General features: G+C 38.9%; 1 protein-coding gene across 1 annotated transcript; it reads right to left on the reverse strand.

Annotated features, from left to right (window-relative positions):
* Nucleotides 1-429: 429 nt before the first annotated feature.
* Nucleotides 430-12,065, reverse strand: ddah2 (DDAH family member 2, ADMA-independent). Its single transcript, XM_061741758.1, has 6 exons — nucleotides 11,964-12,065; nucleotides 9,290-9,850; nucleotides 5,715-5,903; nucleotides 3,862-3,981; nucleotides 3,256-3,399; nucleotides 430-1,008 (listed from the first exon to the last, which is right to left on the reverse strand). Exons 2-6 carry the CDS (start codon nucleotides 9,587-9,589, stop codon nucleotides 889-891), a joined length of 873 nt encoding a protein of 290 aa, XP_061597742.1. The 5' UTR covers nucleotides 9,590-9,850; nucleotides 11,964-12,065; the 3' UTR covers nucleotides 430-888.
* Between the last annotated feature and the right edge of the window lie 477 nt (nucleotides 12,066-12,542).

Here is a 12,542-nt window from a genome sequence, read left to right on the forward strand (position 1 = left end):
ACCATGATCAGCTATATTTCAGTTGATTTATAATGAATCCAAAATGTATGACATTTGTTTTCGTAATTGCATTACAGAAAATCACTATTCTAATTTTCTGAGACAGTCCTGTAAACGACTGGCAATTTTAAAATTAGGCCTACCATATTTTCCACACTAAGGTGGACTTAAAATCCTTAATCTTTCTCAAACCAGCATTGGGCCCCTATAATCAGGTGTGGTTTGTATGAATTGTGATAGTGCAGTTGTAGTGATGAAGCCGCTCCGCTTGCAAGTTGCAAGGTGGCAAGCATCCAACATCTAGTCCATGTTACCTTACTATAATTATACATAAACTTATTTGGAAGCATTGTTTCCAGCAACCTTAAATATACCAGTACCTGAGTGTTTGGGACTGTAGTTTGATCCTGGCACAAGTCACACAGAAGCAGAAAGTACTTTGAAAAGCTGTCAGCTGGATTTTTATTACCTCGGATTCATACAGTGGAAAACTCAGATGTAATTGTACATTTAGCAGCTAGGTGTCCTTGTAACTCGTCAAGTGATCACATGTTATTATATAAAGGGCTGAAAGCATTTTAGCAGTTTAACCTGGCTATGGATCCAGTTTCCGTTAGTGGCTTTTCTTCAACTCCCAGTAGGTACAAGTTATTACTGTTACTGATTTGACAAAAACTGACACTTATGTTAAGAGTGCAACATGCTGAAATTTAAAAACTAAAGCTTTCACAATTTAAACTGACACCGGCTGCATGTAGTGGTTTCAGAAAGGGTTTGGGGGTGGGCAGCTGTGTCAAAGTCAGTTGGATCATACAAATACTGCGTACTGGCATTTCACAGCTTTATTTGGTGGACGGGGACTGGAGGCCCACCGTGTTAGCACGTTGTTCAGAAATAGGTGTGTTTTCTGTTGACGAGTAAGCAGAGCGAGGACAGGGATGCTCCCAGCTTGGAGGCCTCGCTGCAGGCTGTCGGCAGGAGGGTGTAGTCCTGCAGCTTCTGGAAGGCCTGCAGAGAGTGGAGAAACGCTTTACTCATCCAGACGCAAAACCGCCACAGGCTGCACTGGACCAAGGCCCAATAAAGGAAAGGGGGGAACCTGTTTCATTGCTTGGAAACCGGACCCACTGATTAACTGTCATTGGCCAATGATTATAAATACTGAACCAACCAGGATTATTCTTTTGCTTTGGATATAAAATAACTCAAATATACTATAACATGGGTTGGCAACCCAAAATGTTGAAAGAGCCGTATTGGACCAAAAACAAATATGTCTGGAGCCGCAAAAAATTAAGTCCTTAGAATGAAGACAACACATGCTGCATATATCTATATTAGTTATAACTGGGGGTAGAAGAAAAAAAGTCAAATTTTAGAGAAAAAAGTCAAACTGTTGAGGAAAAAAAGTCAAAATGTTGAGAAAGTCAATATTTTGGAGAAAAAAGTCAAACTGTTGAGGAAAAAAAGTCAAAATGACGAGGTCAAAATTTAGTGAAAAAAGTCAAAATTGAGAAATAAGAAAAAGGAGGAAAAAAAAAAGAACAAAAAAAAAGGTCAAACATTTTTGAAAAAGCTGCAGGGAGCCACTAGTGAGCGGCGCTAACGAGCCGCATACGGCTCTAGAGCCGTGGGTTGCCGACCCCTGTACTATACATTCTTAGAGTAAAAAAACTACACCTTATGCTGCCATCCAGGGGTGCAGATCCGATGTCAGGATTGGGGGACCAACGGGATTTTAATTTTAAATTTTTTGTCAATATGCAACTCATACCATGCCATAAATTGGTAAAGGCTCGCCAAAAAATACTGCACAAGGAATCATTTATTGTGCTTACCTTTCTTGTTTATTTGTCCTAAACAGCCAACAGTGTGTTTACTGCTTACTTAACTGTTATATTAGTAAATCATAATTTTAAGGGTTTTGGGCATGTAGTGTCTACTCCAGTGTTTCCTCTACATTCATTCAGCAGTGGCGGCCCGCCACTGCTAAATCATAGTTTAGCTAGTCATAGTTTAAGTGTTGCAAATCCAGATTACAAAGCATGTTTTAATAGCAAAAAAAAGACCGCATTTCCACGTATGGTGCGGGTCGCTGCGTACCCTACGCCGTAGGTCTGCGTTGGTGTAACGCGGAACCCTAAATCAGCCTTTAGTGTGTGCGCTGTCTGCTGTTCGGAACACTTCCCGCCGAGACAACTTTTGCTGTATGCGTTCTTTGTTGTTTCTAAAAATGATGCGCAGTGCCCACCCAATCAGAAACGGTACAGATATTTTGGGATTTTAATTTATTTATTTATTTTTTTTTAAATTTCATTTTAAAAATTGAGAGAAACAATCTCATTATTGTTTCTATTTGTAGGTGAAGACTGACTTGAGAAACAGGCTGCAGGGGGATCATCTTGCAGCATGTATGCTGCTAAGCATCAATGGGCCACCTCTGGGAGAATTTCCCTACAACAGAGCCTTAGAGCTCTTCTTTAAAAAGCCAAGGAAAATTAAGTGCTCTGATCCTGGGTGCAAACTTTGTCATTGAGTCTACACAGCCTCATCTAGCTGATGTTTACACGTTATTTATTTAATGTTATTTTTTACATTTTCAACTGGTTAGAGTTGAAGTTGAAGTAACATTTATTTATTGTTCAGGGATAAAAGCCAATAAATAGGTTTTTAAAGTTACATTTGCTGTCAAGTGGTCACTTTACGCCGCCACCCCCCCGGGAAGCATGCCCCCACTGCTGAAAAAATTCCTAGAGGAAACACTGTACTCATCTCAAATTCTTCTCACCATCTTCCTTTTATCCTATGGGACTACTTTATGCACGATCAATTGATATATGGATGAAATATAACTGATCATGTTTTAAAACAGTTATGGTGGTAAACAGTTCTAAAAAAAAAAAAAGGACCCATTGCTTTCATTCTGTACACCTCAAAACGCACCGTGGATGTATTATTTTTTTAGAAATATATTTTTAATAAATATTCTACATATTCATCCTTTAAGTCTGAAAATACATTTGTTCAATTTTGAATAATTTAGGGTATTTTTATTGGGGGGGGACAATTAATGTTTTTCAGAAATTGGGGGGGGGGGGGGGGGGGGGGGGGGGGGGACATGTCCCCCCTGTCCCCCCCGGGATCTGCACCCATGCTGCCATCAACACCTTATAACTTTTCAATAATGACACAAATACTTCCATTCTTACAAATTAAAGTCTCAGACCACCGGTATAATGTGTCCAGTTTACTCACAGAGATGCTGTCGGGGCATTCGTCTGCAGGTCTGTGCAGCAGGAAATCCCGTTTGGACGGGCCTTTAATGTAGATGCAGTTTGCTCCAGATTCCTCTGGGATGGTGAGCACTTCGTAGTGGTGATCAGTCAACTGCTCCATCATCTGAATGAACACACCCACGCTTAGACAGACGCCAAGGCAACGCTAATGCAGTCAATATGTCACAGATGTGTAATGATGTGCAGGTCATCCTCACAAACAAGGGAGGGCTTATAAATTACAAATGAAGTCATGGATAGTATTCCAAGTTTGGCTAATTTTGTAAGAATTTTATCGACAGCAGGGAAGTCCCCTCGAATGAAGAGCCAACAGTGAGCAAAACAGCTGCTACAAGCATCTCATTTTATCATTCCCTTTGGTAGTAATTGAAAACACATTTTAAGGCATTTCCATACAAGTCAAACGTCTCAGAAAGCACGAGGTATTGTTTCCACTAAACTTTGTAATAGAGGGCGAAAGCAGAAAGTCAACAGAACCCTTAGAGCCTTGATACCATCATGTTATGAATAAACTTGAATTGTCCTTGATAAAAAACGACAGTGTCCACATACTTGTCACTCTTACCCGCAGTGTCTTCTTGGCCCCGTCACTGCTGCTGATGATGATGGTGTCGGCTCCTCCCATGGAGCAGATGTGCTTCAGACGAGCTCCGCCGCAGACGGGAACCGTGGACACGGCAAAGTCCTAGACAGATGGAGGTTGAAAAGAAAAAAAGGACGACAGATTTAACTGATGACTAATGCTGGCTGGAAGCACAGTTAGTCTGAGTCTATTGTGGCCTAACAATAACATTTTTTTTTTCTTATTTTGTCCTTTTTTTCTCTTCCTTTTTCCTTTCCTTTTTAATCTCGACATTTTTCTCGACATTTCAACTTTTTTCTTGGGATTGGACTTCAACATTAATCTCGACATTTCGACTTTTTTCTCGACATTTCAGCTTTTTTCTCAAAATTTCGACTTTTCAACTTTTTTCTTGGGATTGGACTTCAATATTATTCACGACATTTCGACTTTTTTCTCGACATTGACTTTTTTCTCGACATTTCGACTTTTTTCTTGGGATTGGACTTCAACATTAATCTCGACATTTCAACTTTTTTCTCGACATTTCAACTCTTTTCTCAAAATTTCTACTCGACATTTCGACTTTTTTCTCGACATTTCAACTCTTTTCTTAAAATTTCAACTTTTTTTCTTGACATTTCAACTTTTTTCTCGACATTTCGACCTTTTTCTCAACATTTCGACTTTTTTCTTGGGATTGGACTTCAACATTAATCTCGACATTTCAACTTTTTCCTCGACATTTCAACTTTTTTCTTAAAGTGCATAATGAAAAAAAAATCTTCCCCCAGTTATAACTAATATACATACATGCAGCACGTGTTGTCTTCATTCTAAGGCTGATACAAGACTTTTCATTTTTTGCGGCTATAGACATATTAGTTTTTTGTGTTTTTGGTCCAATACGGCTCTTTCAACATTTTGGGTTGCAGACCCCTGACTTAAACCATGATACTAAACTTAATGTTTAAAAAAAAAAACATTTAAAACATCCCTGATCAAGGTGTTTTAGATTTAATTGAACAAAATGAAAAAGGCTGAATGCTAGATTATTTTACTCTTAAAACACAAAACAGACGAGCATGTGTGGGGAGCAAAAAGAAAATAAGGTATGCTGATTTTCCACTGCTCTGACCCCACCTTTCCACTCACACACAAATCATTCCGTGTGTGCGCGTGTTTAAGATGCACTTAAGAGACGTCGATACTAATGGACGAGCAGCCGAGCTGCAGAGTGTGTGCTCGTCATTATTTAGAGAATTAACCGGTCTCATTCATCTTCGTTTACAGCCAAGTATCCTGAAAATGAATCACAGCAGAGGAACACCTGCACACTTTGGCAGCTGGATTCTTTTCTTTTTCTGATGACAATCTTACCACAAACACCATCTTTGTTACACTATAATAAAAACATTACATACACACCACACAAGAACACCTTAACACTAGTGCTGTGTTCAGGTCAAGGGAGGAGGAAGAGAAGAAGGGAGGAAAGGAAGGAAGGAAGGGAAAAAACAAGGACGGAAGGAAGGGAAAAAACAAACAAGGAAGGAAGGAAGGAAGGAAGGGAAAAAACAAGGAAGGAAGGAAGGAAGGAAGGGAAAAAACAAGGAAGGAAGGAAGGAAGGAAGGAAGGAAGGGAAAAAACAAGGAAGGAAGGAAGGAAGGAAGGAAGGAAGGAAGGAAGGGAAAAAAAAGAAAGGAAGGAACAGGAGAATGAGGTCATTTTGACCCAAAGACAGTACCAGGGTTAACACTAGAATTGTGTGTGTCTGACTTCAAAAAGCAAATCCCATTTATCCCTCTGTTAGAAACAAAAACATTTTGGAATAACTTTGTTAATTGCGTCTCACCCTGAAAGTGTCAGCCAGCACCTCGGCCCCCCCGCGGTTGGTGTGGGAGGAGAGGCCGACGAAGAACTCTTTCCCGGTGAAGAGAACGTCGCTGCCCTCCAGTGTGGCCCCTCCAGACTCCCCGTGCTCCCCGCCCATCTCCACCACGTTCAGGCTGAGCTCCGACACCACCCGCCTCACCGCATCCACCTGGGGGAGACCACAGGCACAGGAACATACTTTAATACAAACTCTCAGTTTCATTCTTACTCAACACGGCAGGCCCTCGCCTACATCCGCCTAAATGTCTGGAATCTAGAAGACCATTTTTGTTTAGGTTTAGAGGTGTCAATGTCTGGAATAGTTGGTACCAGATTGCAAACAACTGTAGGTCCCTATCCATCTTCAAAAGCTCAAGCTCAAGAGAACATTTAATTCATCAGTGTAGCCAAGAAAGCTCTTGCTTTTCCCACTGTTAATGTTTCTTTTGTACTTCATATTCTGTGTTGCCACTTGTTCAGCATAATATTCATATTTTCATGATCATGTCTTTATACGTCAACATAGGGCTGGGGATCGATTCAAATGTCAAGAATCGATTCGATTCCGATTCTTAATATTCAGAATCGATTATCATGATTCGATATTGATTTGGCCTAGTGTTATTTAAAATGTTTTTGAGCTTTTGCCTGAATTATATGACTGTAAAATAACTAGTGAAATAATAATTTCACAATAATTATTGTGAAATAACTAAGAAATAAATAACTCAAACAGGCCTTTCAATATCCATTTAAAGTGCAAAAAAGAAAGAAATTGCAACAGTTCATGCAGTGAACAAATCATTTTAGCTTATCTAATTTATTCTGTCACCACGCACACATATTGCCATGAAGCACCTGGCATTTTTCAGAAGTGTCATGACAAACTGTGTGTCCGACTACTGGGATTAAAGTTCACCTGGCGAAAATGATGGGGGAAAAAAATAAATAAATAAATAAATAACTAAAAAAATTTTTAAAAAATCGAAAAAAAAAGATCTTTAGACATAAGAATCGATTTTTAGGAATTAATATGAGAATCGATTTAGAATCGTAAAATCGCTTTTTTCAACACAGGCCTAGTCAACAGTAATTTTTATTTTCATTCATGTTCTGCATGCAATTTTTATGATGTATTATTTCTTTTTTTTATTTTATGATTTTGTATCCTCATAACTATATTGTTAAATGTTATTAGGTGGGGGCTCCTCATAAGCCTACTGGTTTGCTCGCTCCTCCCTACACAGTTTCTTTTAACTGCACTTATTTGTGTGATGTTATTTTTATTGTATGTGCTAAATAAAACTAAACACATGTTTTAGGATTTATGTTTAAAATGGCTCCACACTACGATATTCACAACAATGTTGAACTTAATTTGTGAAGAACTGTTGTACATCAGCAGGTTTGTCTTATTCTAGTCCACTGTTAGAAAACTGGCTCTGTAGAGAAGATGTTTACACATATAAGCAGTTGTCATAGCAACTAGGTACTAGGTGCCACTAATTTAGGGTCAAATGACAATACAGCTAAAACTAAAGCCTTACATGTGCACTTAAACATCTATGACCACAACATTTAAAATGCCCTGGTGAGGGTTAAATATACTTATGTGTCTGAAGTTACTATCAAATCAAAAACCTTCAACCCTGTCCTGTTACTTAATTTGGGTCATCCAAGTCTGAAAATGTTACATGTTGATGGATTTTCAGACACTAACATCATAGACCCACACCAGAGCACAATTAACCAGCTCCTTATCTTTATTTCCATCTCGGCAAAATGCGGGAAAAAGAAGGTGAAGTGAGGAGACATGACTGGAACTAATTAGAGAGAGACTGTCTGACTGTCTGAACATCAAAGAAGGGGTTCAGCCTAATACCGGTATGTGAAAATGAAAGTTGTCAGTAGGACAGAAAACAATTCGGCATCTGTGAGCAATTATTGTCCAAATAAAACAAATAGAAGAGCAAAGGACTATTTTCTTGTGTTTTAAAGCAGCACAACGTAACTTCCAGCTTTTGTTGAGTTTGGCGGCATCTTTTGGACGAAAGCGGTAGTGCTTTACCAGAAAGAACACTACGTTTCTCATGAGCACCAGCGCGTACTGCCGGAAAGATCCTGTCCCCTTCGCTGCATTTGTTTTGAGAGAAGACGGGACGCTTTTCTGTTTCACCAAGTGAACAGACGGAAGGCAAAAAAAAAAGATGTTAAACTGAAAGGAACTGGAATTAACCGGGATACCTTAAACAAGGAAGCCAGGGAGCGGTATATGGAGAACATAATGATTATTAACGGTTTGGGTTCATATGAAATCCCTATCAAAGAGTGGAGCTCCAATGAGGATTTACTGCCGCAGTTCTGCACAACCCACGTCTTACTACCTTGTTTAGGAGTGTTTGGCAGCTGCTTTGGTAAATGTTTGACTCGCCATGTATTTCAGTAAATTATTATAATAATACAACATACAGTACATGTTTTGTATCACTCTTACTTCTCTTTTCTTTTTTTTTGACTGCTATATTATGTTGAAGAGGCTCCGAGGCGTGAGCAATATTTTTGTTTTCCTCGTGAGATTATTTTTTTCCTCTGCAGCTACAAATAGAGTTAATATCTTTTCCTCAACAAACTAGTTTTATCTGAAGATTGGGGTTAATTGCACCGCAAAGAGCTGGCCAGCAACTGCGTTTAGCTGGAGAAGTGGGGAATAAAACCCGTGTTTTGATCCGACCCGGTTTGTGTGCGTGTTAGTTTGTTTACTGTGGAACGTTATGTTTGGTCGTTACAGCCGCGATCCAAGCGAGCCGACGACTCTTTCACTCTTTTACTCTGTTATATCAGATACTTGGCCTGCGTGGTTCTGCCTCCGAGCAGGAAACCGTTGAAAAGTTAAACCATTAGCGATCTTTTGCCCACATCTGTTGTGTGGAGCTGCTGCAGCTACAACGCAGCAATGGGTTACCAGCTTCTCCTGAGCTCTGCGCTCCAAGCCCCGCCCATTTTCATCTCGACTGCGAATCAGGAAGGAGGGGGAAGTGACGTATGCCGTAAAGCAGTCAAAGTCGTAAAGATTTGTAGTTTTTTTAGTGTGGCAGGGTTCCTACCATGCTCCTCAAAGTTACATAGTGCCAGTGAAGGCAATACAGACCCCTCAGACCATGACAGAGGTTCATTAAACCTGTTGGAAGTTGATGTACCATCACAATGATGATGATGAAATATTAGATTAATGTGGAAAAGTTACATTGTGCTGCTTTAATGGAGCTGTTTATATACTTTTACATATTACTAACTGACTCCACAAGGAAACACCAGCACATTTAAGAGCTGTAAAACAATGTTGACAAAATTCACATGCACATAGATGAGCAGTTTGCATCCTGCACATTCAATTATCTATTATTTGAACCGTCTTAATATTATTCCAATACAAGAGACTACAGACCAGTGGAGTTGAAGGAAAAATGGATGAGATAGTGAGATAAAAGTACTCTATTGAAGGATTAGGAGTGCAAACATAAAGTCCAGAGCCCGTGTGCTGCTCTCCCTCGTTACCTCGCTGCGTCTCTGGTGCTTGAAAGGCCTGGTGATGAGCGCCGTGTCTCCTTGGATGATTGCCACATCCTCTATCCTCCAGCTCTCTGGCAGCTCAGTGTCAGGGGGGATTTCAATGAGCTGCAGGCCAACCTTCTGCCTCAACGCCCCCGTCAGGCAGCCGAACTGCCGCTGAGCCTTGGCCAGGTCCACGGAGACCTCGCCGTTCTTGCGAGCGTCTCCCGCAGCGCTCCCAAAGTTCTCCGGGATGCCCCGCACCACGGCGTGGGTGAAGCGGCCGTAAGGGCACATGTTTGCCATGACTTCACTAACCTAGTCAACACTGGGGCTCTGCCAAAATGTCTTCACAACACAAACAAAAGATGAGGGGGGAAAAAAAATGTATAGTCGTGGAAAAAATACCAAAAAAAAAAAGAAAAAGCTAGTGATGTGACTTAAAGATCCAGGAGGAAAACAGAAAGCATTTTCATCCCAGCTCTGACGATTCTTCACTGACCAGAGGGCACCATCATCAATTCTTCCATCTGAAGATGCAAAGATGAGGAAGCAGGTGATCCAAGCCTGAAACAGAGGATTATGGAGATGTAAAACTACCAAAATATACATTTATATACATATTATATACATTTTATAACTACCATCAGGTAAATCATCTACATGATACAAAGATTTCAGGGTCATATCCCATGCCCCTACATTTGTATTTGAGACAGATTTAAGAGATGTACTTGCAAGTTTGTAAGAATTTACTTTAGATACATAGCACCAGTACTCGAGTTGTAAAAAAAAAAAAAAATCAGGGGGGATGGTGGATTTTATCATATGGGGACAGATAATTTGTGCTGATTACAAATAATATAATATATTACAAATAATAGCACTGACCAAAAATAGAAAGCTGCTATGTCATTCCTGCAGAAATACTGCAGGAATGACATAGCAGCAGTTAAATGCAGCCTTCTGTAAGCTTTAAATATCCACTTTCTGAACTTATCAATATGACTCTGTCCTTCACAGGATAAGTAACATGGATCACTACAAAAACCCAAAATCTTAACAAGAATATTTGTCTTATTTCTAGTTAAAATGTCTCATTTTAGTAAAAAAATCTAATTACACTTAAAACAAGACTTATCACTGGAAAAAACAACAATTTTCACCTGTTTCAAGTAGATTTTCACTTGAAATAAGTAGAAAAATCTGCCAGTGGAACAAGATTTTTTTGCTTGTAATAAGAAGATAAACCTTTTCCCACTGGCAGATTTTCCTACTTATTTCAAGTGTAAATTTACTTGAAACAGGTGAAAATTGTCATATTTGTCTGATGTTATTCTCCTGGTGATGACTCTAAATGTTGAGATAGCAGTAAAACCACATTCATTGATGAAATGACATAAGGGATGGAAAGGAGGGATGGCAGTTTTACAGGGGGGATGATTTGGACCGTTTTTATTTCAGGGGGAATGCCACCCCCCCTCAACTCCAGTACTGCATAGCACACCTATGATAATTTAATATAAAATACAAAAGATAGCCCAGCCAGAATCAGACAAAGTATATTGTTCAGTATTAGATGGTATTTGAGTATTCAGCAATCCTGCTGCAGTCAGATTTGGGAAGTGGGGTGGAACTGGGACAATTGTCCTTTTATAATCTTCCCACAGTGAGGCTGCAGAGAGGGACTTGGTTTCCATCCAGACAGGACGTTTGCTTCACAACTTGAGCAACAAGTGCTCGGCTTTGACATTCACTTCATATTGATATACAGGACTGTCTCAGAAAATTAGAATATTGTGATAAAGTCCTTTATTTTCTGTAATGCAAAAATGTCATACATTCTGGATTCATTACAAATCAACTGAAATATTGCAAGCCTTTTATTATTTTAATATTGCTGATCATGGCTTATATGGGTTCAAATTAAAGCCATAAATATGTTGTATCTGTAAATACACTTTGTACTTGTAGAAATATTTTGTGCATGGAAAACATTTTTTTTGTACTTGTCGAAATATTTTGTGCATGTGCAAAAAATATTTGTACTTGTCGAAATATTTTGTGCATGTGCAAAAAATATTTGTACTTGTAGAAATATTTTGTGCCCATAGGCTTTTTTTCCCAGGCTTACAGCTTAAGAAAACTCAAATATACTATCTCAAAAAATTTGAATATTCTGGGAATCTTAATCTTAAACTGTAAACCATAATCAGCAATATTAAAATAATAAAAGGCTTGCAATATTTCAGTTGATTTGTAATGAATCCAGAATGTATGACATTTTAGTTTTTTTTTTTTTTTAAATTGCATTACAGAAAATAAAGAACTTTATCACAATATTCTAGTTTTCTGAGACAGTCCTGTACTGTGGAGCAGCACGTGAAGCACAACAGGAATATACACATTTCAAGTTTTTGGGAAAGTTATTACTCTTTACGTGAAGTAGTTTATTTTAAACAATACATATCTAAAAAAAAAAAACTAAAAAAAACTAAAACTGCAGGTTTTTTTTCCTCGTGTCCTTTTGTTGAAGTTTATCCAGCTGCAGTAATCACATAAACCTCACCGCCCCAAACATACTTAATGATGTTACACATCTTTCCAACGTGGAAACTGTCAAAAATACACCCGCAAGTAGCACAAATAGTATTAAAAGTGCACATTCTTATTTTCATACCTGTTTAAAGGGTCGTTTATCCACGCTAGAAGTGTTTTCCACTGTTAATTTAATTTCCAGCAGCTCGGTTACCGTTACTGTCCTGCTCTCTTTTCTCGGCCGGGGGAGTTTGAGTCAGACAGTGAAGGTTGAACACTAGTTTCCGGTTAGGGATTTCAAAATAAGACAAAGAGACTTATTCGAGCTCAAACGTGCCACGTAAACGTCACATGATCGCTGTATGACATAGGAATTTGCTCAAGGGGTAAGGTCTTATCTAAACACTGTGGGAAATACTTCAGGAGGCTGAAACCGCAAGGTGAATAAACCGACTCTGATATGAATGATAATTAATATGTTTATTGGAAACTGAATTGCTTTTATTTTTTAAGTAACTTCCGCTTGTTCAGTGTGTTTGTGTGTAAATTGATGGAGTTGCTTTTCCCAGACTTTCATCCCAGTGGCCCCATCCCCCATAGGTCCAGACAGGACTCAATCACAGCTCATTATTACCCACTTTATTGTGGGGAATTTCAGGATTTTAAAGTTATCATTAATTACTGGTAAAAAAATAAAAAATGAATAATAATAATTAAAAAA

Source organism: Cololabis saira, chromosome 15, assembly GCF_033807715.1.
Source record: "Cololabis saira isolate AMF1-May2022 chromosome 15, fColSai1.1, whole genome shotgun sequence".
NCBI lineage: Eukaryota > Metazoa > Chordata > Actinopteri > Beloniformes > Belonidae > Cololabis > Cololabis saira.

What these genes read in the sequence shown, in the direction of transcription:
- ddah2 (XM_061741758.1), bottom strand. Translation starts at nt 9,589, where the DNA reads ATGGCAAACATGTGCCCTTACGGCCGCTTCACCCACGCCGTGGTGCGG. An exon ending in TGCTGGCTGACACTTTCAGG is followed by an intron (nt 3,982 to 5,714) that starts GTGAGACGCAAT and finishes CCATCTGTCTAG; the next exon opens with GACTTTGCCGTGTCCACGGT. An exon ending in GGGCCAAGAAGACACTGCGG is followed by an intron (nt 3,400 to 3,861) that starts GTAAGAGTGACA and finishes GTGTTCATTCAG; the next exon opens with ATGATGGAGCAGTTGACTGA.